Genomic DNA, 27,097 nt, shown 5'->3' with positions numbered 1-27,097 from the left:
CTCACTTTGACGACCTCTGCAGTGACACACACCTCTCCAGTGTTTTCACAGTGTCACAGTCTCACAGGCTGCATCGCCTCGCTAGGAGAATAGGAAAATACACCGGGGTGCAAATTAATCCAACAGTACAGAACGTTTACACACATATACAGTACATAAACATTTGTTATGCTCCAGCTCATGGTAAACCAGTTCACAAAATTATGATTGCTGATAAAACAAGACATCAACCACGCTTCACAAATTCTACTGCAGTTCCATAATGGAAAATGTTGCATTACCAGTTACCTTGTCTCAAAGCTTTCATGGGACAGTATGCTTCCCTCCTGATTTGATACTATCACGATTCTTAGGTTCGATATGTGTTGTTTGTGTTTTGAATCCTCCTCTAGTTTGTGTCTGTAAAGTTTGATGGGGCTGTGATTCTCCTAGAGGTCACTAGAGGTCATTTTCTCCAGCGACGTCCAGTTTGACAAAAGTCTCTGGCTGCAGTGAAATGGCTGCTATGGGGGCCAACATCATCACACAGGAATCAAATGTGGCTCATTGAATCCACAAGAGTCTCAGCTTTCCAGTCAAAGCCACCTGATGCAGCTCCAAGACTGTTTAGGCCCCAGTCTGCACACACACACCATTTTACAACAGGCCACAAGAACACATGTGGACTGCAGGCTTTGGGGCCCAAACTGCATGGGATTAGCAGAAGGTGGGCGTGTCTGCAAAGGGGAGAGAACCCATTTTCATTCACACATCTGGAGGTCAGAGGTCAGGGGACCCCGCTGGAAATGGATGTGGCAGTTTTTTCCCTTCGCCAAAATTTAGCCGAACTTCAGAGCGACATTTATACGCCTTGCCGACAACCTGATGCCCCTTAGGAAACAAAAATATATTGCAGTATATTGGAAAATATCATGTGATATATTAGATAATACATTTCCATATATGGGAACTAGTCTTTATATTTTCCAGTATATTGCAATATCTGAAATGTGCAATTACTTATGTATTATTCTATATATTAAAATATATTGATGCAGCATATATAAATATATTGCATTATATATGTTTCATCAATATATTATTCCATGTATTGCTAAGACATTTATCAAATACATAACATATAAATTTATTGTAATTCCATATATTAAATATAATGTATTGTAATGTATTTCATGTAATATATTGGTAAATATATTTTCTTTCCGTAAGGGGTGACGTGCTTGGTACCAGCAAATTCCTTATGTTGTCTAGTTTCCTTCACTTTACATTCATTGATTCCGAAAAAATAGATTAAAAAATCTTTAAAAAAAACAAAAAACAAAAAAAAACGGCTGTTCTAATGTGCACCACAGCGCCTCTAGTGGTCACACATGGTACCGGGCACCTCTACAAGATGAAGTGATGATGAAGCGGCAAATGGGAACCCACAGAGCTCCCCTGCAGTCAGTTGAGAAGAAAAAAAAAAAAAAAAAAAGAAACAGATGTGTAAATCTATACTGCCGGATTAGAAACTGTGCGCTCAGATTGATAATCCGTTCCTTTGAAACTGTACCTGTGGATTAACAATCCCTGCGCTCCAACGACTGTTTGCTTCAGAGAGCAGGGACCGTAATCTGAGGGCATGGATCCGCAATAAATAAATGAATAAATAAATAAATAAATAAATATATTGTTGAGTAAAGGAAGTGGATTTGCCCTGGAAGCTGTGGCCACTCAATATTTGACCTTTGACCTCTGACCCTTGACCTCAACACTGTAAAGGCTTTTCAGTTTTATGACCAGCAGCCAGCAGCCAGTAACACTTCTGTCCTCTCTGTTTGTTACTGAGGGGTAAATGTAGACGTCGTGGTGTGTGTGTGTGTGTGTGTGTGTGTGTGTGTGTGTATCCACTCAGTAACGTTCTCAGTAAAAGTGAACAGTGTGATGAGGTGGATTTGTTTCCAGGTGTGTCGTCCTGTGACTCAGTGAATTTATCATTCAGACAGAATGAGATCAATCCGTGTTAATCATGGAAAAGGCTCATGGTGACAGTATATTTATGTGTGTGTGTGTGTGTGTGTGTGTGTGTGTGTATGTGTGTGTGTGTGTGTGTGTTTCCCTCCCTGTAGTCTTGTGCTGAAGGTGAATATGGACCCACCCTGCTCTTCCCCCGCTTTGAGCCCCCAGGAACCTGCACACGGTAACACACACACACACACACACACACACACACGGACACGCACACACACACACACACACACACACACACAGTCTGCAGCGGAGAAGTTTACCAATAATAACTTCCAGAGGGACTAATCATTACTAGATTTTGGCGTACACAGAAAAACACAGAAAAACATGAAAAATATGTAAAAATATGAAAAAAGTAACTTTAAGAATTCATTATAGAAATAATTAAGATCACTCTCTCTCTCTCTCTCCCTCTCTCTCTCTCTCAGAAACCCAAACCAGCCTCAGTCCAGATCAAACCACAGGTTGCTCTTACTTCTACAGGTAACACACACACACACACACACACACACACACACACACATTATATCACTGTTAAAAACATGTACCTGCCGCAGTGTAATGACAGTAAAGTGGTGAGATCACGGTTAGCTGTGGTGCTCATGTGCCTTCACATAAAGACCACATTTCCCATCAGCCCTGTTGAGGAACAGCGCCCTCTTCCTGTTTTGTGCCGTAAAGCGACACGGCTGATCCCGCCTGCTGACAGACTGTGGAGAACACAGAGGAGAGGCTCAGACTCCAAAGAGTTCATTTTAGTGGCGTTAAAATGACGCACCACCGGCTGGAGGAAGGAGACGTTTAGCAGATCAGTAAAGTCAGATCAGAATCAGATGTTGCCGCGGTTTCGTTTTTTATTTTCCTCCTTTGTTGTGATGAATGGATGAAAGATGAAGAGCAACAAACTGTCAGATGGTTCCCCGTGATTATGTTGTAGTTTTTTGTGCCTGAAATGCCCGTCCCGCGTACTGATGCTGGACGGGGCTGTTACCACGGTCACCACCTCAGTATCACAACAGGATGCTGCTGTTACCGTGGTTACAGATGTCGTACAGATTCAGGATAGGGCTATTACCATGGTTACCACTAAAGTACAGATTAAGGATAGCGCTATTGCCATGATCACCACTGTAGTACTACTTGTTAATGGGGTTGTAACCATGGTTACTGTTGTAGTACTGATTCAGGAGAGGAGTTACCATGGTTACCACTGTAGTACTACGGCAGGACAGAGTTATTACCATGGTTACCACTGTAGCACAGATGGAGGATACGGCTGTCACCATGGTGACTACTGTAGTACTGATGCAAGATGGGACTGTTACCATGGTTACCATTGTAGTACCACTGCATGACAGGGTTGTTACTATTGTAACACTGATGTTGGATGGGACTGTTACCATGGTTACCATTATAGTACCACTGCTCAACAAGGTTGTTACTATGGTTACCAGTGTAGCACTGATGCTGGATGGGACTGTTACCATGGTTACCATTGTAGTACCACTGCACGACAGGGTTGTTACTATGGTTACCAGTGTAGCACTGATGCTGGATGGGACTGTTACCACGGTTACCATTGTAGTACCACTGCACGACAGGGTTGTTACTATGGTTACCAGTGTAGCACTGATGCTGGATGGGACTGTTACCATGGTTACCATTGTAGTACCACTGCACGACAGGGTTGTTACTATGGTTACCAGTGTAGCACTGATGCTGGATGGGACTGTTACCATGGTTACCATTGTAGTACCACTGCACGACAGGGTTGTTACTATGGTTACCACTTCAGCACTGATGCTGGATGGGACTGTTACCATGGTTACCATTGTAGTACCACTGCAGGACAGGGTTGTTACTATGGTTACCAGTGTAGCACTGATGCTGGATGGGACTGTTACCATGGTTACCATTGTAGTACCACTGCAGGACAGGGTTGTTACTATGGTTCACTGTTACACCAGGATGATGCTGCCACCATGGTTACAACTGTGGTACCAATTAAGGACAAGACTGTTGCCATGGTTACCACTGTAGTATAACTACAGGATGTCACAACGCATACCCACACACCTCCGCTGTATCCCTCCCCCAGATGTCATGTATGTGGGTTTGAGACGGAGGGGCGTGGCCTGTTCCAGGGTCACATGACAGAGCACCGCCAATGGGAGCACGGCTCCTTCTCCCTGCACTGCTGTGTGTGCGACCACTCGACCAATCAGGAGGCAGAGATGAGGGCTCACATCGACACACACACACCTGGAGAGACCGGGGTCACCGGAGAGACAAGGTGAGTGTGGGGACACACACACACACACACACACGCACACACACACACACACACAGGGTGTAGTGGAGTGTGTATCTGCTTCTTAATGCCTTTACTTATATTAGTTTAGTTGTGTGATGGTTGACTGGTGGTGTGTGTATGTGTGTGTGTGTGTGTGTGCATTGCTCACGGTTAATGTGTGTGTAATATTTGTTTCTATCTGTCTCTCACCCTCTCCTCTCGTGTGTGTGTGTGTGTGTGTGTGTTGCTGTGTCTCCATCTTATTTTCTCGGTGTGTGTGGGTTTATGTGTTATATGTGCTCACTGTTGATGTAACATGTGTCTGTACATGTGTGTGTGTGTGTGTGTGTGTGTGTGTGTCATTGACCCCCCTCCCTCAGATGCCCTGTCAACCCCCCCACCGCCGCCACCGCCAGCACTCCGGCAGTTGCCATGGCGACCCAGCCGGAGCAGAGCATCGCCGAGCATCGCTGCCGCATCTGCCAGAGGTCGTTTCCCGGGCAACAAGAGCTGCTGGTTCACTTCCAGGGTCATCGCCAAGGCAACCAGTACCGGTGCGACCGGTGCGGCCACCTGACGCGGACAGCCAATAAACTGGTGGAGCACGTGCGCGTGCACACGGGGGAGCGGCCGTTCACGTGCGACCTTTGCCCCTACAGCGCCAAGCGGCGGGACAGTCTGCGGCTGCACTGCAAGGTCAAACACCCGGCGCACGCCGCCGCCGCCGCCGCCACCGGGGACACGCCCGGCGACGTGCACACTCACCGCTCGTACGTGCACGGAGACAATCAGCGCTGGTACAAGCAGGGGAGCGCCGAGCGGCTGCACACGCCACCTTCCTCCTCCTCCTCCTCCTCCTCCTCCTCCTCCTCCTCCTCTCCTCCCCCCTGGCTGTGTGAGCGGGCCGGGCGGAGGGATCTGTCTCCTCTGCTGCCAATCACAACGCTCCTCTCTCTCAAACCACGCACTCCTTCATCCTCCTCTTCCTCCTCCTCCTCCTCTTCCTCTTCTTCCTCCTCCTCCTCCCTCAAACATGCCTTCCTCGGTTACCTCGGTCTGACAGGTTCTTCCTAAATCCCATTTTTAAGATTCTTTCCATCTTTTCTCATCTTCTCTTTTTCTTCCAGCTCTCCCCGGCTTCCTCTCTCCTCTTTTCTTCTCCTTCCTCCTCCCTTTCTTTCCTCTTTCCTTGCCTTCCTTCTTTTCCTTTCCTTTCGTCTTGCTCTTTCCTTTTTGATTTCTTTTCCTTTCTTTTCCTCTTTCCTTTCCTTACCTTTCCTCTTTCCTTTCCTTTCCTTCCTTACCTTTCCTCTTTCCTTTCCTTTTTCCTTTCCTTTCCTTTCCTTTCCTTTCCTTCCTTTCCTTTTTCCTTTCCTTTCCTCTTTCCTTTCCTTCCTACCTTTCCTTTCCTTTTTTCCTTTCCTTTCCTTTCCTTCCTTACCTTTCCTCTTTCCTTTCCTTTCATTACCTTACCTTTCCTTACCGTTCCTTTCTTCTTTCGTTATCTTTCCTTTCCTTCCTTACCTTTCCTCTTTCCTATTTCCTTTCCTTTTCTTTCCTTTCCTCTCCTTTCCTTTGCTTTCCTCTTTCCTTTCCTTCCTTTCCTTTCCTTTCCTTTCCTTTCCTCTCCTTTCCTCTTTCCTTACCTTTCCTTTTTCCTTACCTTTCCTCTTTCCTTTCCTTCCTTTCCTTTCCTTTCCTTTCCTCTCCTTTCCTCTTTCCTTACCTTTCCTTTTTCCTTACCTTTCCCCTTTCCTTTCCTCTCCTTTCCTTTCCTTTCCTCTTTCCTTACCTTTCCTTTTTCCTTACCTTTCCTCTTTCCTTTCCTTTCCTTTCCTTTCGTCTTTCCTTTCCTCTTTCCTTTCCTTTCCTTTCCTTACCTTATCTTTCCTCTTTCCTTTCCTCTTTCCTTCCTTTCCTTTCCCTCTTCCCTCCGTCATCCCCCCTCTCCTCTCCCGTCTCCTCTCCTCCTCCATCCCTCCATCCCTGTGGACTCGTGAGGTCTCCACCTGGTGGATGTAAAGCTCTGTAATGTATCCTGGTCCTGTCACACTGACACTATGTATGAGAATGTCAAACAGCTCTTATTATGCTCGATGCACTGGACACACAGATATGGACGTTTTTTGCATTTATTCGACTTTTGCATCATGCTCGTGATTTTTGCTGCATTCCTGCCTGCTTTAGCCAGTCATATACTCACTGAATTCAAGGCTATTTAACCGTGATACATATTTATTGCCTCTCTCTCGTCCTTCAGAAACCTTGTGCCGCAAAACCCTCCAAACACATCATTTTCACACACTCCTCAGAGAGAGTGTGTGTGTGTGTTTCAGCGCGCAGAAACAGCCTGGTTATGACACCGAGACGTGGACACCCGTTAAGAATTTCTTCCTCACATGTTTGTGATGAGATTATGTGCCAAATGAGTTTGCGTTTTTCAGCCGTTACTTGTGCAGGAAACCCCCCGCCGCAGACGCCGGGCGCCAAACGTCGTGCCGACACCGAAAACCTTTTGCACAGACGGGAGTTTCTGCGTCCGACGCGTTCAGCTGCTGCTCGGTTTGGTCAGAATCCACGGGGTGTTCAGATCCTCATCGATCATCTGAGCCCCGCTCGAGACAAAAATAACAACACGAGCCCAAAACTCTGGCAGGAGCTCTCGCAACACAATGTGAACACATGAATGTACACGAATATCCCTATAAAGCCTGAACTATGAAAGAGTTGGCAGAATATTCCAGTTTTTTGAAATTGAACCCTTCATTTAGTCCTATAACAAAATATATTAAAAAAATCAAAAATCAAAAAATATGTTATTTCACGACCTTTCTGGTGTATGATATATGATGTGTACTTGAAGTGCCAATGGTATGGTCCAAGGTGAACAGGGGAAGTGTCCAAAGGTATACAACAGTATTTTGGTCAAGTATTGATTAAACTGAAAATGAAAAACGAAATTGAAAATGTGTATCATATATGATACACATGGCTTTATAGGGATATGGAGTGATTTTAATGACAAACACGAGCGGATGTGTGATCGTTAGCCCTCCTGTTGTGTTCAAATTTACCAACATCTTTTATGTTTGACCCCAGCAGTTTAAACCTCCACAAAATTATTATTATAACTAAAATTGTTACCAAAGTTTATGTGTCGGGTACTTTATGTTTCTTTGTTGATGACCTAAATAGCCCTTTAAATAAAAAACACACACACACACACACTTATACATCCAGTACAGTGGTCCCTCGTTTATCGCGGGAGTTACGTTCTAAAAATAACCCGCAATAGGCGAAATCCGCGAAGTAGTCCGCTTTATTTTTTACAATTATTCTAGATGTTTTAAGGCTGTAAAACCCCTCACGACACACTTTATACACTTTTCTCAGACAGGCATTAACATTTTCTCACTTTTCTCTCTTGTTTAAACTCTCAAAGTTCAAACCTTCGTAGAAAAATAAGTCCAGTATTATAGAATGAACGCATTCTGTACTGTACAGGAGACACGGCACGGAGGAGATTGATTGACAATGGTGTACAGTCCCTTAGCCAATCAGGACGCAGAACACAATGCGCTGTAAAAAAAAAAAAAAAAAAAAAGCAAAATTGCACTAAAAAAAATCCGCGAAACTGTGAGGCCACGAAAGGTGAACCGCGTTATAGCGAAGGACAGCTGTATTCCCATTACGCCACTATGGAAAAATATGCAAATCACCATAAAATCTCACTGATTGATCTAAAATTGGAACGAAATATTAATTTTTGGTGTTTTAATGGCTTTATATTATTTCTAAGTACAGATTTTTGTTATTTATAACTGATGCGTTACAAAGTGTGTACAGGACATTGAAAACACATCATCATGTGAATTTCATTTTTACCTGGTAGTGTTAGTCATTACATTAGGAACACTCATTAAATATGAAGCAAAAAAAAAAAAAAAAAATGATGTTAATCATTGAGTGGGGTCAAATTGACCCCAAACATAATAGGAGGGTTAAGAATGAGCACATCATTTCCTCTGATTTTTTTTTTTTTTTTTTTAATTCGAAATTCTTCTAAACGAGATTCTTGGATCCACTGAATTCTTCTTCCACTTTTCCAACCCTTTGATTTCAACAAAAAGACAAAACTGCGGTGCAAATTAAACACGTAACGCGCTGCTCTGTGATGAATTCACCACGAGAGTCATTCCAGCTGCCGGTGAGCAGCGATCGTGTCCATTTCTTTATCCGATCTGTTCTTTTTGTTGAAGGACGACAACAAAATCAGTAGACGTACACTGGCTGTTAGCTGTTCGTTTGTTAGGACTGTACTGATCATGTTCCGTTTATATAAAAAAAAAAAAAAAAATGGGCTAGAAATTTGCTTATACAGTTATACAGTTATAGTTATTTTGACGCACGTGGGATTAATTTCTCCCAGACACAATAGGGTTTTTTTTTTAACGTGAAAGTCTCCAGAAAGCTAACAGATCAGAAACACGACCTCTGGAGCTTCACTAGCATTCACTTTTCGGTTCCCGCGGGTGTCCAGGTGCTTTTCTGCTGGTTTTCCAGGGCAGTGAAGGCATCACGACCAAGCGGCTGGAGCCCGGTCTCTTGGCCTTCTGCGAGTTTGAGATTACTTGTGTTTTTTTTTTTTTTTGTTGTTTTTTGTTTTCTAATCCACTCACATCAACCAAACAGGAGGCTTGAGTAACTTGACGAAGCGTCTCTGTAGAGGAACGTGCTGCTCGGCGTCCGGCTCGTGTAGGAACAGTCTCGCCGATCTGAAAGCGAGCCGAACTGCTGCAAAATCCACTGGAAGAGTCATGAACTCCGAGTAAGAAAAGGGCTGAATTCAGCTCCTCCCACACAGAGAAACAGACTCAGGCCGCTCGGTGTTTCCTCGGCCGTGTCTCCGTGTCTCTGCAGGCACGAGGTTTCTGAAGGACACCGAGGATCTTTTTCCTCTTTGTGTTGTATATTGACGATGTATTTGTGTTTACATGATTACACACGGCTCACACCAGAGTCTGGGTAAAATGTCTTAATTTGAAGTTGCACTATATGTAGTTTTGCTAAGACAAAAAAAAAAATGAACAAAACAAAACAAAAAAAGAATCATTTAATAATAATAATAATAATAATAATAATAATAATAATGATATTACTTAAGACTTTGTTTCAACACTCATCGCCTCCAGGAAGTCGCCCTTCGCAGCAAAACTGGCGAAGAGTAAAATAATAAAAGCCGAGCTGAGCAGAGATCCAGGTTTCCTCTCACCACAGTTCACTGACTGAACACGGCTGACTCACACACACACACACACACACACACACACACACACTCTGATGTAACTGCCTGTTCACACTGCCAGCCGCTGGTCGATACCTCGCTCTGTACTGGTCTGACCTGCAGAGAGGCTGTGGGCGGGGCCTCTGAGGGGCAGTGGGCGGGGCCTCTGAGGGGCTGTGGGCGGGGCCAGAGGCTGCAGTTGTACCGTCATCTGTAGCTTGAAACAAACAACTCACAGTTTAATCTCGGCTTTATTTACCCAAGTCAACTTTATTTGCTGAGGTATGACGGTGTTTTAGGGCCACTGTGGGGAAAACAACAAATTACATGGCTGGGACAGGAGGAGGGAATATTCTGAGAAAAAACTTTCTGAAATTAAAGTAGTAAATTTATATATAAATATATATATATATATATATATATATATAAACAAACAATACATTTATGAGACAAAAATGTGAAAGTTCTGAGATTTTAAGTCAATAAAATTTGAGAAAAAACTAGGAAAAAAATATTTTTTTTACACTATTGTGATTGGAAATCGTGGATTGTGGATTGCAAATTTATGAGGAAAAAAACTGAAAATTCTGAGATTAAGAAGTCATAAAATTGCAAGAAAAAAATCTGAATTTCTGAGATTAAAGTTATAAATTTATTTTAAAAAAAAAACAACAAAACACACATTTATGAGATTTTTTTTGTTTTTTTCTTGTAAATTTGTGACTTTACAATCTCAAAATGTTCAATTTTTTTTCCTCAAAAATTTGTGAGTTTATTTCTCATACATTTTAGAGTTTTTTCTCTGAATATTACGCCTCCTCCTCTCCTGGCTCCATAATTTTTCTCTCCCTGCCGTCACAGCAGAGCACATGGAGTGCAAAACAATTTTTCACAATGCTAAGTGGTTTTAATAAATTAACACAGCCACCCAGCAAGCACCAATTACATGGCATTGATTAAAAAAAAAAAAAAAAAAAAAACATTCAAATGATTTGAGAGTTCGGCATCGAGCAGAAGTGGATTCAGCAGTTCTCCAAGCTCCGTTTTTCCAACATGGATTCTTGTTTCCTTTTTTAAAAAAAATGGCTTCGACTTGCCCTTTGCCAAAGAGAAGAGAGAAGTGACGGGCTGACCTTGGAAATGGAGCGAATGAAAACAAACAGGGAGGCATTTCAGGAACACCAGAAGTGGAAAAAAACAAGGAGAAAGCAACATTAACAGCCTTTCTGACTAAAGCTGATGCTCTGATGAGGAGCTCCTGGCTGGAAAACCAATATTTAAAAAGGCATGACCGCCACAATAAAAGCTTTTTCAGGCTAAAGGCTTTTTCCTTCCTTGATTTTTCACAGAGCGGCACGTCTTCCTGCAGGGCGTCCTGAAGTTTTCGATTGGGTGTTTTTGTTTTTCTTTTTTTAAATCCAGAAGTCTCCAGAAAGCTAACAAATCGGAGACATGACGACATGACGTCTGGAGCCTGCGGGAATTTTAGCATCAGCAGTCACTTTTCAGCTCAGGTTTTAAAATTCCTGCAGGCGTTCGTGCTTCTCTGCTGCTTTTCTGGACCAGTGAACGCGTCACGACTAATTTTCAACTTTACAATCTTATTTCTCATAACATTGTGAGTTTTTTTTTTCTCTCACAAATTAACAAATTTAATCTCAGAGAATGTCCATGTTTATTTCTTGGTATAATACCGACTTCCCTGAGCTGTGTAGTTTTTTTTCCTCCCTACAGTGGCCCTAACAGGCCGCCGTAGCTCCAGCAGAACAGGTTAAAGCGGCTGCATTCTGCTGCGGTGGCTTCTCATGGTGAGCAGCAGCAGCTTGTCGGGACGCCGGCGACTAAAAACACAGACGCTGCAGTTTCCTGTCGGCTCCCCCCGGCGGCTCGGAGCCGACAGCAGAACGACGTCCGCTCGCTGATTTTTGTTGGTTTTATTTCAAATAAACGCCGCGCACCACTCACTGGACTTCAGCTGCTTCCCTGCTGGTGTGAAAATTCAAAACCAAACCCGGAGATGTTAAATCGTCACAAACAGCTGAATGAACACTATTTTCAAGGCGGGTGCTCAGGTTTACCATCTTTCCCATGTGACCTGAATGCACCGCGAGGGTCACGGTCACTTCCACACACACACACACACTTTAAAGTCCCCATGAAACGACCTCACATGACCTCAACTTCCTGTCTTAAACAGTGACATCATCGTCATCCTGCTCCAGTGGCTGTGAATTTTCGACCAATAAAAGCCTCACAAAGCTTTGAACGTCCTCTCTCATCCACCTTGTCCCTTCAAAATAAAAGCGTGTTTCTCTGCCAGACTGAGATCCTGTTCCTGCACCATGCCCCGCTCAAACTTCCCATTTCAACAGGAAGTGCGTCAAATCATGGGGTCTTTAGCCTTCAGTGCAGCACACACACACACACACACACACACACACACACACATGCAGAGCAGCAGGGAAGACAAAACTGATTTGTAACTATGATCACTGGTGCTAGCAACGTTTTTCATTTGAAGAGTTTCTTAAAAAAAAAAAAAAGAAAGAAAAGCTGCATGGTCTCTGCCTCCTCACACGACTTCTGCTCTGCTCGTCTTTACTCTCTGTCTTTCTCTGCCGCTGCAACAGCGATCAATAAAGTGAATCCGACTCGTAGCGAGCGTTAAACAGAGCTGCAGGGTTCGTTTCTTTTTCTGTTTTGACTCGGATCAAATTCTGCAGGTTCTCAAAAGGACATTTCTACGTTTTTTTGTCCCGTCAGACTCAGTTCAAGGCGAGTAATGAGCTGCAGCAGAGAGTTGAGGGGACAAACGACGGGAATCAACATTTCAACACAACTCGGGTCAAAAAACACCGAACTGCTCCTTTAAGTGGAAAACATCGAGTCATTACAGCTCAGAGGTCCGAGCCTAAACCTGATTCCTCCTCCTGTAATTTTTTCAGACATGATAAACTGGTCTGTCTCTTCTTTTTCAAACTAGTGCCGCAAAACTCTGGGAATTTTCAAAGCTGGAAACTTTCCATTGGAATTAACGGGAATAAACTGGAAATTTGCAAAGTTGCTTGTAACAGGAAACTTAAATGTAGTAGGAAAAAAAAAAAGAGAACATCTTGCAGCAGAATGTTGGTTAAACATTCACATGCAAACAGCTGCTTACTGCGGGGCTTCTGAGACCACGCCCCCTACAAGAGGCCACACCCCCTGTATGAGGCCACACCCCCTGCAGACACCGTGCACTCGCCCGTCACATGCACACATCATTTCTGGAATCCTCCTCCTGACATCACTGGACTAAATACGTCTCATCTACGGTCTTCAAGTTTAATGAGCATAAAATATGTTTTCATTTGTGTATATATATTGGTTTATATTTTTTGGGGGGGGGGGGGTCATAAGGAATGTGTTTATTTTAGTCAACGTTCATGTTTTTTGTTGTTCAATGAAAGAATCATTAAAGTTCTACTCACAAATACATCAGTCAAAACTCAGTGTTTTAATTTGTATCAGTTTGTGTGCATTTCTGCTTATAACAAAACAAAATGTTTAGATTTGTTTGTGTATGATACCGTTTGTATAAATTATCCCAGATTTCCAGTTAATTCCCGTGGAAAGTTACCAACTTATCTTCCCCAGGAAAGTTTCTGGAAAGTTTCCAGAAATCTGCAGTCTGAAGGTTTACCAAACCAAACACGATCTAAAGGCTCCTCTCCCGGGGCTGCAACTGATTGATGATTTATTTCCCTGTTGACTAATTTGTTGATTAATCAATTCTTCACACGCCTTCCATTATTTATTTATTATTTATTTATTATCCACTGATTTTATTTCACTCAGAAAAATCCCAGCCGGTGTGTCCGTCAGGTTTATTCGCTCGGTGAGAGAGAGAAAACGATTTAACAAGATTTCATCAAAGTGCAGCTGCAAAAAGAGCAAAACACTTTGCTGAGAATGTGTAGAAATGAAATATATGACAGAAATAAAACAATGCAATGTGCACTGATGAACTGCATGAATTATCTGAGTAAGGTAAGGAACTGCCAGCTCGAGAAATTCAGCCGGCAGCTTCTCCCCGACATCCACACTCATTAAAATAAGAATAAAAGGTAACACTTCACAATAAGAGTACAACAATTAACGTTAGTTAATGCCGTAATAAACATGAAGTAACAGGTAATAAACATGAAGTAACAGGTAATAATCATTAAGTAACAGGTAATAAACATGAAGTAACAGTTAACTAACCGTTAACTAATGTGTCTAAGAATCATGTGCTAAAGCTGTTCATGCTAAGGTATTAATTTATATGTTATTTAAGGGTTATTGTAGATATTATTAACATTAGTAAATGCTATAATAATCATTAACTAACAGTTAATTAACCATTACGGCATTAACTAATGTTAACTAACGTTAATTGTTGTACTCTTATTGTAAAGTGTTACCGAAAACAAGAATACAATAAACAGTAACACAATGAGACATTTACTAAGTACATTTAATCATTTTTAGCTTTATAAAAAGATCTATAAAAAAAAAAAAAAAAAAAAAAAAAAAAAAGATTCTGTCATTTTATCATTCCAGTATGGTATCGTATTAAGTTTTAGAGTCCGGTGCAGTGTAGTTGCTCCTGGCGACCAGCAGAGGGCGACAGCAGACCCAGACGGCTTCCTGCTCCTTTAAATGAGCAGAAGTTTGTTGTTTCTCGGACGGAACCCAAACAACCGCAAAGTATCACCGATCGTCTCTGATCTCACAGAAAATATCAAAATTTTACCAGACATGACCTAAAAGCGATCTAATGATTCATTCCCCTGTTGATTCATTTGTCAACGAATCGATTAGTGAACAGAAAGTGTGAAAAATGAATCGATCGGAGCCCAAAGTGACGTCTTCCTCAGTCTGACCAGCAGCCGAAACACCCAAAGTTTTCATTTTATTAAGACGTGAACCAAGAAAAGGATGACAGTCTGAGCGTCACAGTCAAACTGGAATCTGTCCATTTTAAATTTTTATTTCATAATAAACGACTAAAACCATCCAGTAATTATCAACATTGAAGTAGCTTTCTGTCAGTCGGATAATCGACTAATCATTTCATTTTAGGAGACTAAGAAATATACTGTTTTTGGGTAATGACGTCCTTTAAAAATCACAGATTTACGGTAAATAAAGGAGGAAATAAATGGACTCGCTGGGAAAAACGACACAGCTGCTGTAGTGAGTTTTCCATTTTTTGTGTTTTGAAATAAAAATAAAATCCGTTCTACGACAGCAGCTGACACTGATCTGTCCGTGAGCTGAAGCCTGAGTGTTTGTTCACATCGTAAATAAAAAAAACAACAAAAAAAAAAAAACGCTCGCCTCGTCGGTGTCGTACAAAAGTGGAAAAGTCCTCAGAGATTTCTGTTTCCTCAAAAATCCAAAAGCAGCTCCGGCTCTCAGTCGCTGTAAACTAACCTGCCGTCCGGCCCTGCAGCACCTCCTCTCCACCAGCAGGGGGCAGACTGGAGGTTCCGTTTTTCTGTCCATCAGGCTCAAAACACACAGAGACGACGAGGCAGAACAACGTCAACGTCTCTGTAGTGACTGTCCAAGGCAGCCTGAGGGTGTGTGTGTGTGTGTGTGTGTGTGTGTGTGTGTGTGTGTGTGTGTGTGTGTGTGTGTTAGGACACGGAGGAGATGGGGTTGTGCGGCGAGCCCATCTGCGTCAGCACCTTGTCCAGCCACTGCAGCGGGCCGTGCAGGTGCACCTCGATCCAGCAGGGGGTGCTGGTCACGTCCTGCCGGTGGTACTCCGCCCCCCAGCCCTGCAACACACACACACACACACACACACACACACACACACACACACACACACACACACACACACTGGGGTTAGCTACACAATAAATCTATGTTCAAAAACAAAGAGAAGCTGCTGTCTGCCCTCACACACCCTCATAAAACCTTCACACACACACACACACACACACACACACTCTCACACATTCACACACCCTTAAACACCCTCACACACACACACACACACACACACACACCATCACACACCCTCACACACTCTCACACTCCTTCACACACTCCTTCACACACGTTCACACACATTCACACACATTCACACACTCCTTCACACACTCCTTCACACACATTCACACACTCCTTCACACACCCTCACATTCACACAATTTCACACACTCTCCACACATCCACACTCTCACACTCCCTCACACACATTCACACACATTCACACACCCTCACACACTCACACACATTCACACACACCCTCACACACATTCGCACACTCTCACACACACACCCTCACACACCCTCTCACACCCTCACACACATTCACACACCCTCACACACACTCACACACACTCACACATTCACACACTCCTTCACACACATTCACACAACCTCACACATTCACACACTCTCACACACCCTCATAAACACTCACACACCTTTACACACACACACCTTCACCCTCACACACACACACACACACACCTTCACACATACACACCTTCACACACACACACACACACACACACACCTTCACACACACACCCTCACACCTTCACACACACACACACACACACACACCTTCACACACACACACACCCTCACACACCCCCCATCCCCCACCTTGACGAAGCTCATGCGGATGGTGCACATCTTGGTGAGCTCGTAGACGGCCTCGAAGCCGTGGTTGACGGACTGGGCGAGCAGCCGGGCGAACGCCTGGTTGTTGAAGATGTTGAGGCTGCAGCCGCTGGGGATCTTGCACACGGTGCTCGGGTGGAAGCCGTGCTGCTGGTTGCAGTTTCGGCTCTGGACGAAGAGGCTGCTGCCCGACAGGCACTCGGCGAACACCTCGCCGCCCACGTAGTACAGGTGGACGCCTGGTGGGCGAGAGGGGGGCGAGAGGGGGGCGGGGTCAGAGACGCACCCTCACACACCCACAGGCCTGTGGGCCGGCCTCTGAGCACAATGCTATTGATTTATTTATTTTTTATGTATTTAGTCATTCACTCAGTCATTTATTTATTTATTTATTATTATTATTATTTATTATTTAATTTTTAAATGTATTTATTCATTCACTCAGTCATTTATTTATTTATTTATTATTATTATTATTATTTATTTAATTTTTAAATGTATTTATTCATTCACTCAGTCATTTATTTATTTATTCTTACATTTTATTTTTCAATACTTTTAATTATTATAAAAGTATTGAACCCTAACCCTAACCCTAACCCTAACCCTATTTTATTATATTACAGGGGCAATGTTGTAGTAATTCCAATTTATTTATTTTTTATTTATTATTTATATATTTATTATTTATCTATTCATTTAAATATCTTACTATTGTTGTGGTAATTTTATGGTCTCTTTCTTTTTTTCTTTTTTTTCTTTTTTTTACATGTTCCCCTAATTTTCTGTTCTATTTTTAATTTTTTATCATTATCATTAGTATTTTTTTTTTCATTTTGTGGCATTTTCATGGCAATTTTCTTTCAATTTTTTGCTTTCATTTTTTTTTTTTTTTTGTTAATTTTGTGATAATTTTATAATCTGACTGATTTTGTGTTGATATAATGTAAACTATATTTAAATAGTAATATAAGATACCTCAGGGGTGAAATTATAATTTTAAATTAGAGATTATTTTTAAATTCAAAATAACTTCAATAATAAATGAATAAAATTAAATGATAATTGCAATTTGAATTTTCTGTGGCTTCATTCAGTTTTCAGCAAGAGGATGTTCATTACAGTGCAACTTCATAGCAAAAACACAATATGTAGTATAAATTCAACCATAATGAGGAGGAATAAAGCAACTCAGGATCAAGAAAATGATGATTCAAGAAAATTCTGGAAACAAGTTGATGCCCTTTCACGCATAGCGGTCACTACAGTGGACGGCTAAAAAGACAGTTTAAAAGTCATTATCTCCTAAATGCAGTGCTTTCTATGGTGGAATTGCATATCAGCTGTTAGAGTGCTCTCTGCTGCTCCCCTCCATTGAGGTTTATGCAGAGACTGTCAGTTCTTGTTGCTGAAAACACATTAATACTAGTATCATGACATGGTAATACCAGTCCTGCATCCTTAAAGAAAAGTGTTCATGCCCTAAGAAGAGTAAAAAGACATAAGAAAACAATCTGGACTTCATAATTCATGCAATAAGTGGGATTATCTCATCACCACTAGAAGGAGTTTTTACTTTGTTTGAAGAAAAACAAGAAAAACTGTGACAATGAGACTAAATGACTGCATTTTAGATACAGAACTGGAGCCGCCAGCGTCCCACAACGTCCCTGTGAGTCAGGTGTGTGTGTGTGTGTGTGTTACCTTTGCCGATGTGGCGGCGTGTGTTCTCGATGGTGGAGTTCCTGTTGACGTTGGACAGGAGGCCCAGGCAGAAGCGGTTCCTGTTGTTGAACGGGTCGGTGAAGCCGTCCACCAGCACGCTGCAGTCCGACGCCAGGAAGGCCTCGCCCACCCGGTTGTTGAGCTCGTAGTAAACGATGGAGCACCAGTGTTTGGGCTCCTCGTAGGCCACGGGCTGCACGTCTGCACACACACACACACACACACACACACACACACACACACACACACACATGCGGCAATGTAAAGGAACGAGGAGGAAACAGTCTTAAAAAAGCTCGTCTGTGTCTTTTCCTTCCTGCTCGTAAGTCAAAAGCTCAGCTGTGCTTTTTTGACGTTGCCATGGTTACACGCCGGGCAGCCGATGGCTTCTGAACGGTGATTTAAACTTGAGCCAAACTACATGTGCTATAAACAGCTTTAACACACACACACACACACCTGCCGGCCAATCAGAGAGGAGCGTCGACCCGAGGTGTGACGGCTGACCGGAGCACAGAATCCAACCTGCTGCTTCTGAACAGAAACAGCTTACGATTTTTTTTTTTTTTAATACACACGCCTTCTGTCCTTTCCACATTACGGGTCATGTTATGATAATATTTCCTATATTCATAGAGTTTCTGCGAAGAATTTAACACAATTTTTTACAAATCTCCCTCTAGATTAGAGTTCTTCCTCAGAAGGAAACAGAGAGACGCCGCCTAAATTCATCCCTTCATTACTAGTGATTTTAATTAATACGTTATATTTATATTTATATTTAGTTATGGTTAACTAACAGTTAAGCTCAACACACTGTTAGTGAGAGAGAGAGTGTGTGTGTGTGTGTGTGTGTGTGTGTGTGGATGGATTACAGGGCCAGCGAGAGCAGGATTTAGAGGGAAAGGTCACACATACACACACGTGTGACATGGCTCTCCATGTGGTCCTGTCCCCCTCGGCGGTTGCCATGGTTACCTGGCCTGTTGTTCATCTCCATGGCGGCGAGCAGGCCGGTGTCCATTGGCTGCGAGCAGTCGTGGCTCAGCGAATCGTCCGGCGGCATGTAGGCTGGAGGCGGCGTGTCAGCTGACCTCACGCGCACACACACACACGCGCGCGCGCACACACACACACACACACACACACACACACGGGCACAATTAGATTTCATTAAATGACATTATAGTGGAATGAGACATGATGAGAAGGAGGGAGAGGAGAGGGGGAGGGTGAGGAGGAGAGGGGGAGGTGATGAAGAGGAGGATGGGGGGGGGGGGGGGGGGGGGGGGGGGTCTCTCACCCGGCACGTGGAAGGGGCTGTCTGCGTCAGAGCTGAGCGGCGAGGCTGGGAAGGCTCCGCCCCCCGGTGAACCCGGGTAGCCGTCGTCAGGGGAGCAGGGCGTGAACCCCGTCAGCCCGTTGTCAGGGACGACGGGAGTGAAGGACTCTGGGTAGGTGGCATTGTGTGGCATCAGCGGCTCGTTGCTGTCACCGTGGAAACGGGAGAGAACACAGGGCCGGGAGGTGACGTCGCTGTTCCTGGGAACCAAGACAGGAGGCAGCACTGAGAGAGAGAGAGAGAGAGAGAGAGAGAGAGAGAGAGAGAGAGAGAGAGAGAGAGAGAGAGAGAGAGAGAGAGAGAGAGAGAGAGAGAGAGAGAGAGAGAGATTATTATGGCAGTATCAGTGGTGTGCACAGGATTTTTGAAGGGCAGGGGCAAAAATGAAAAAAGGGCACTCTCCCCAGGGGGTCCGGGGGCATGCCCCCCCAGGAGAAAATTTTTGAAAATTGTACATTTAAATCCATCCATCTGGTGCCTTTTGAAAACAAAATCAAGCTAGACAGAATAACAGTGGTGCTCCGACCTAAAGGTCAACCAGAGGGCACTTTGGTGTGGTGTTTTCAACCAGGAGGGCAGCAGCAGTTTATCACTGTGGGATATCACAGTTCTAACTGGCACTGTCTATTGTTTAGAGTGGTAGTATAGTGACAGTACAGTGGTAATACAGTGTTAGTATAGTGGCAGTAACGTGGCAGTAAAGTGTCAGTCCAGCATAAGTACAGTAGCAGTATAGTGGCAGTACAGTGGCAGTACAGTGGCAGTACAGTGGTGGTATAGCGGTAGTATAAGGCAATGTAGTAGTACTCACTGGGGCTGTCCACTCGTTTGTAGTGGCAGTATAGTGACAGGACAGGGGCAGTATAGCAGCAGTAACAGGTAGTATAGTTTTAGTGTATTGGCAGTAAAGTGGCAGCAAAGTCGCAGTACAGCATAAGTACAGTGGTACTATAGTGACAGTACAGTGGCAGTATAGTGGTAGTATAGTGGCAGTATAGTGGCAGTACAGTGGTAGTACAGTGTAGTAGTAGTACCACAGTGGTGTCGCAGTACTCACTGGGGCTGTCCACTCGTTTGTAGTGGTAGTATAGTGGCAGTACAGTGGCAGTATAGTGGCAGCAACAGGTAGTATAGTAGCAGTTCAGTGGTACTGCAGTGGTAATGTAGTGGTATTATAGTGACAGTAAAGTGGCAGTATAGGGTGATGCAGTAGTACCACAGTGGCAGTACTCACTGGGGCTGTCCACTCGTTTGTAGTGGCAGTACAGTGGCAGTATGGTGGCAGTATAGTGGCAGTACAGTGGCAGTACAGTGGCAGTATAGTATACAGTATATACTCACTGGGGCTGTCCACTCGTTTGTAGTGGCAGTATAGTGGCAGTACAGTGGCAGTATAGTGGCAGTATAGTGGCAGAATAGTATACAGTATATACTCACTGGGGCTGTCCACTCGTTTGTAGTGGCAGTATAGTGGCAGTATAGTGGCAGTATAGTGGCAGTACAGTGGCAGTACAGTGGCAGTATAGTGGCAGTACAGTGGCAGTACAGTGGCAGTACAGTGGCAGTACAGTGGCAGTACAGTGGCAGTATAGTGGCAGTATAGTGGCAGTATAGTGGCAGTACAGTGGCAGTACAGTGGCAGTACAGTGGCACTACAGTGGCAGTATAGTATACAGTATATACTCACTGGGGCTGTCCACTTGTTTGTAGTGGCAGTACAGTGGCAGTACAGTGGCAGTGCAGTGGCAGTATAGTGGCAGTATAGTATACAGTATATACTCACTGGGGCTGTCCACTTGTTTGTAGTGGCAGTACAGTGGCAGTACAGTGGCAGTGCAGTGGCAGTGCAGTGGCAGTATAGTGGCAGTATAGTGGCAGTATAGTGGCAGTGCAGTGGCAGTATAGTGGCAGTATAGTATACAGTATATACTCACTGGGGCTGTCCACTCGTTTGTAGTGGCAGTACAGTGGCAGTACAGTGGCAGTACAGTGGCAGTACAGTGGCAGTATAGTGGCAGTATAGTGGCAGTACAGTGGCAGTACAGTGGCAGTACAGTATACAGTATATACTCACTGGGGCTGTCCACTCGTTTGTAGTGGCAGTACAGTGGCAGTACAGTGGCAGTACAGTGGCAGTATAGTGGCAGTACAGTGGCAGTACAGTGGCAGTACAGTATACAGTATATACTCACTGGGGCTGTCCACTCGTTTGTAGTGGCAGTACAGTGGCAGTACAGTTGCAGTACAGTGGCAGTATAGTGGCACTACAGTGGCAGTACAGTGGCAGTACAGTGGCAGTACAGTGGCAGTACAGTATACAGTATATACTCACTGGGGCTGTCCACTCGTTTGTAGTGGTACGGGTTGATGCAAACGTCTTTCTGTTTGGATCCGAAGGGAAACTGACAGCAGTCCAGCGCTTTGAGCTCATGGTGCGACTGAGGACCAGCAAACACAGTAAACACACAGTAAACACACAGTAAACACACAGTAAAGACACAATAAACACACGGTAAACACACAGTAAAGACACAGTAAACACACAGCAGGGATACTGAGAGTACTACTACAGCTTCTCCTCCAGCCGCTGATGGCAGCAGCTGTCTGGTACCTGCAGGTCGGGCCATCGCCACACTTTACAGTAGATGACATGAGGAAGGCCTTTCCGATGGGAAACCTGGAGACGACCGTCCAACGACCGAGGGATGGTCACACACTCGCCTACACACACACACACACACACACACACACACACACACACACACGGGTTCAGGATACAGATGAGGCTAAAGTTGCTCTTCCCAGCCTGAAGCTCTGAGGTTATTTCATTACAGCTCCTTGCTCTCCCATCCATCCCATCATACTCACTGGGTTGCCCGGGGCAACTGAGCGCCTTCTCCAGCTCCTCCATGGCGCCCTTCTTCTTCTTCAGCTTCTTCACCAGCGCGTCCACGGCTTTCTCCGCCCACTTCTCCTCCTCGTCGCCCTGCTTCCAGCCCAGCAGCCGCTTCACCGCCGGGCTGGTGAAGGAGAAGAGCGACGACACGTTCATCCGGACGCCCGAGTCCCCACGAGGTCAGAGGTCAGAGGTCAGGGCCTGCGGGAGACACAGATCAGCTGATGCGGTTCACTCTCAACAGTGAGGTGTGGACATCGCTGCATCTTCAACATCCATGTCGTTTGCCCAAAGAGGTGAAAACTCAAATGCGAGAGGAGTCACTCTGCAGGCGTTTTCAGTGACCAGCACCAGCAATCAAGAAAACCTCATTAACTCCCAAAGACAATCTATTGTTGTGAGTTATCTCAAAAACACCAACAGATCAGAGACTTTACCACAACAACTTTTACACTTTATTGTGTTTTTTTTTTTTTTATTGGTGAACGTAACTCAGCCGGTGTAAAATCATACGCAAGAAATATTCAAACTTGTTTTTTTTTATTTCCAACAGAGTCTAAACAGATTCATCCAGCAGCTTCCAGACCGACAGAGGACGAGGTGAGTCCAGATCAGAGGTCACATTACTCTGCATCACACACACACACACACACACACACACACATTAGCCGACACCATATCCCTGCCTGTTAGCACTCTGCAGGACTGGAAATCAATACAGCTGCCTCCTAAAGAGGGAAGGATGCGAGGATGGAGGGATGAAGGAGCGAGGAGGAAAGACAGAGGGAAGGATGCAAGGAGGGGAAAACAACAGACGGTGGGATGAAGAAGAGATGGAGGAGGAAGAGAAGGAGGCATGGAAGGAAAGGTCGGATTAAAGGAAGGACGAAAGAACAGAAAAGAAAAGAAAAGAAGAAGACGGGGGGGATGGAAAGGAGGGACGAAGACGGGATGAAGGTGGGATGCAAGGACGGATGAAGGTGTCTCGTTGCAGCGCCGCTTCCTCCTCCAGGGAACGACTTTCTCTCCCCTTCACACACACACACACACACACACACACACACACAGCCATACATTATTGATGAGCGAGCGAGAGAGAGAGAGAGAGGGAGAGAGAGAGAGGCACCCACAGAGAGCAGGAAGAACCTCCAGCAGCACATCAACACACAAACTTTACTTTAGTTCAGTTCAATCCGGTTAAAAACATCAACAGGAAGTGGAAAAAGAGCTTGACCTTTGACCCGGGCAGCCACCTGAGACACAAATCAGTGCAGTTTCCACAAAAATGTCACCTAAACCTGCATGTGGTTTGGATCACTTCAGCACCAGTGACTGATATCACCACTTTAACTTTAAAGATTTATTTCAGCCTTCAGAAGGAAAGCGCAAAGACGAACAAACTCCACAATATTTTTACATTTAATATCCACATTTTCACTTTAAAACCTCAGTTTTCTCTTAACTTGGGCTAAATTTCCGCTTCTAATCGCTCTCTTATGTGTTTCTGTACAACATGCACATTTCTAACAGCGTAAAACTGTGAATGGAGTGGATTTATGTGAGTAAAAGGCTGGGTGGAGTGTGTTTGGCGGACTGCAGGTAGCTCTTACCTGGGTTCTTACCTCCAGCTGCAGCCGCCGGGACACAAAAGACTAAAGTTGAGGCTTCGGTTTCCTCCAAAATGTGTCCGCACGTCAGACCAACACACCCGCGGACCGCCGCTCACCTCCACCTGGGACCCGGTCACACACACACACCGGTAAAAAATGTGTGGGTAAGTGTGTGAGTGTGTGTGTGTGTCGCAGTTTAACTAACTAACTAACTAACCTTATTTTCCTTGCACAGCCTCCAAAACAACAGCAGCGTCAAGCCCGACACAATGACGCACGCACCACTTCCGCTCTACAAAATAAAAGCCGTTTCGGCAAGCACATTTCATAACACAACATTTCATAACATTTCATAACACAACATTTCATAACATTTCATAACATTTCATAACATTTCATAACACAACATTTCATAACATAACATAACATCAGGCTGTTAAACCAGAAGTAGCCATATTTTCTTCCATGCGCACTAACCTTTGACCCATGCCCGTTCTTACTGTTTTTCTTAACTTATTTTGTTTTATTTTTTATTATGTACATATTTCTTTAGTACTACTTATTTAGTGTTTGTAATCTCTTCCCTACCAAGCAGAGGTGCAGACTCCAAATTTCGTAGTGCGACTTGTACAGTGACAATAAAGGGTATTTGATTTGACGTGACATAACATGACATAATAAAACATGACATGCCATAACATAACATAATAAGACACAGCATAACATAACATAAACTGAAATAACATAACATATGACATGAAATGACATAACACTGCGTTACGTAACGTTACATAGCATTACATGGCATTACATAACATGGCATACCATAACATTACATATTAGGTGTACATTTTAATGGGGAAAAAAAATTCTGCCTTGTTCCTTAATTAACAAGATTATCATTCCAGAATTCTGAGAAAATGTTTTCATGGATAAAAAATTATGAGAATTATGAGAACATTGTCAGATTCTATTCAATATTTATGTTTTGTGCATCCTGATATTTTTTATTATTCATGTATTTTAAGGCAAATTTTCACGTGTTATGGTTTAAGTTGTCTGTCAGTGTGAGTGGAGGCTAATTTCCCTTCAATCTGCTTTCGTGGGATCAGAATATTATTTTCCAGCTTCAGCTTTTATTTCCTTGTCTATGAGGCACTCCATCATCACAGCACACACTGCACTGGGAAATAACATTTTCACTGTGTGTTTGTTTGTTTGTTTATTTATTTATTTATTTATTTATTTATAGTGATTTTGGTGTTTGTGTAGATGCCACTGCTTGACTTGTTCCTTTTCTGAAAATAGTAAATCGCACCTGATTATTTTTAAGGCAAACCGAGCAAACTTCCGGTCGTGCTCAGCCTGCTCGCCTTAACGCCGCCCACCGGCGGGCGGGGCCTTGCGGGGCTTCCAGCGGGATCCCGCACACAGGTTTGTTTTGCAGCAAATTGCTCGTGCACTGATTTGACCGCATGTGGCTCACGAGCTGCACGGATTTCTGTGCGTTTGAACAAAAAACTGCACCGCAACGCAAACACCGCAGAGCTCTGCTGTCAGCTGGCCTGCGACGCACCGGGACGCACCGTTTATCTCTGCGCCGGTCGCAGCTCTTTATCAGACCAGACGCTGCTTAAGTTTGTTGACGTGCGGCTTTAAATGCGAAAGTTGTACCGGAAGTGGGCGTGCTGTCGGACCGGGACGGAGCCGCATGAGGAGCTGCAGGAAACAGTTTGTGTAGTCAGATAAAGTTGTTAAAAAAAAAAAAAAACATAGTGAAGCTGCCAAAGCACTTCGGTCCATCAGCACGGTCACTTCTGTATTTGCTCTGTAATTATTCGTGAAACACTGTCCTCTATTCAATATGAGCAAATCAATAAAAATGAAAAATGCACAATCACTTCCTGCACGTGACATGTCATTTAATTTTTTTTTTTTTAGTGAAACCGATGTCACCACATGGCATCAGCTCCTCTACCTCCCCCAAAATGACATAATTATAATAATAAGCAATAAAGACAAACTACAGCTCCTACTAATACTAATAACAACGATAATAATAATCCATAAATATATACTACTAATAATAATAAATCATGATAAGACATAAAGCTGTCAACCTGTAAGCTGAACTCTTTACAGAGGAATAACTTATATATATATATTTTTAAATAATTTTATATTATCATGTAAGTATATGTATCATGTCCTGATGCTTCTTCTTCTTCTTCTTCTTCTTCTTCTTATCATTATTATTACTGATAATCCTACAAATTCTTCTGCTACTACTACTACTCGTACTACAACTACTACTGCGACTACTACTACTCGTACTACAACTACTACTGCTACTACTACTACTTATAATAATAATAATAATAATAATAATAATTAGTTGTAGTACTATCAGTAATAATAGTTATATTAATGATAACAATAAAAGCAATAATAATTATAAGCTATAAATACATAATAATAATGAATATTGATATGCCATAGGCTGTCAAAATGTACAGTGAACTTGTTTTTTCATAATATAATATTATTCAATTTATTTTTCCCCAAGTCTGTGAATTCTTCTTCTTCTTCTTCTTCTTCTTCTTCATTGATATTGATGATAGTGGTACTTATAACGGCAATAATAATGATGATAATAATAATATGATATGCACATTTTATACACCCATGCACACGGTTTTTTCTGTTTTTTTTTTTTTTTTTTTTTTTTTTTTTTTTTGCACATTGCTTTTTGCACACTGGCTTGTACTTAGATCTTATTCTGTTGTACTTAGATCTTATTCTTTAATTTTTATCTTTTTTTAATTTATTTATTTAATCTGTAATCTGTGGATACTGCTGAAAAACTACGAATTTCCTGCGGGATGAATAAAGTATCTATCTATCTATCTATCTATCTATCTATCTATCTATCTATCTAGTAGTAGTATCAAAAACAACAATAATAATGCTAAAAAAAAATTAAATTCATATTCTTGTTCCTTGGTGTGCCGTTATGTTTATTTATTTATTTATTTATTTTATTTTATTTATTTTTTTTGTAATAAAGATTGATTAAAAAAATAAATAAATAAATTCATATTCTTGTTCCTTGGTGTGCCGTTATGTTTAGCACATGTCTGCGTTATGTTTATATATTTGATTTTTTTTTTTTTTTGTAATAAAGATTGATTTTTAAAAAAAGCCTACGGAAGCCCGGGGGGCGTGTCGTGCTGCTAGCCGCTAACCGGTCCGTCCTGCAGCGCCGAGC

The 27,097-nt window shown here is 43.1% G+C and overlaps 1 protein-coding gene across 4 annotated transcripts; it reads right to left on the bottom strand.

Moving 5' to 3' along the window:
• Positions 1-14,570: 14,570 nt before the first annotated feature.
• On the bottom strand, positions 14,571-24,187 carry LOC115376407 (mothers against decapentaplegic homolog 1-like). 4 transcript variants are annotated; one of them, XM_030075968.1, is made up of 10 exons: positions 24,047-24,187; positions 23,830-23,951; positions 22,192-22,420; positions 21,935-22,044; positions 21,656-21,761; positions 19,285-19,548; positions 18,960-19,070; positions 17,961-18,182; positions 16,239-16,495; positions 14,571-15,397 (listed from the first exon to the last, which is right to left on the bottom strand). In XM_030075968.1, the coding sequence occupies exons 3-10, from the start codon at positions 22,373-22,375 to the stop codon at positions 15,254-15,256; spliced, it is 1,398 nt and encodes a 465-aa protein (XP_029931828.1). In that variant the 5' UTR covers positions 22,376-22,420; positions 23,830-23,951; positions 24,047-24,187; the 3' UTR covers positions 14,571-15,253. The 4 variants fall into 4 exon arrangements, with proteins under 4 accessions (XP_029931828.1, XP_029931830.1, XP_029931827.1 ...); XM_030075970.1 differs by having other exon boundaries at positions 23,842-23,951; XM_030075967.1 differs by lacking the exon at positions 24,047-24,187 and having other exon boundaries at positions 23,830-24,040.
• Positions 24,188-27,097: the final 2,910 nt, after the last annotated feature.

The sequence above is a fragment of the Myripristis murdjan genome, chromosome 18 (genome assembly GCF_902150065.1).
Source record: "Myripristis murdjan chromosome 18, fMyrMur1.1, whole genome shotgun sequence".
In the NCBI taxonomy this organism is placed as follows: Eukaryota; Metazoa; Chordata; class Actinopteri; order Holocentriformes; family Holocentridae; genus Myripristis; species Myripristis murdjan.
The sequence above is the reverse complement of the archived record's forward strand: the minus strand, read 5'-3'. Positions and strand labels throughout refer to the sequence as shown.

Coding starts and splice junctions, on each gene's coding strand:
- LOC115376407 (XM_030075968.1), bottom strand. CDS start 22,375: ATGAACGTGTCGTCGCTCTTCTCCTTCACCAGCCCGGCGGTGAAGCGG. Junction 21,762..21,934: donor GGCGATGGCCCGACCTGCAG/GTACCAGACAGC, acceptor GCTGGTCCTCAG/TCGCACCATGAGCTCAAAGC. Junction 19,071..19,284: donor CAGCCCCTTCCACGTGCCGG/GTGAGAGACCCC, acceptor GCGTGAGGTCAG/CTGACACGCCGCCTCCAGCC.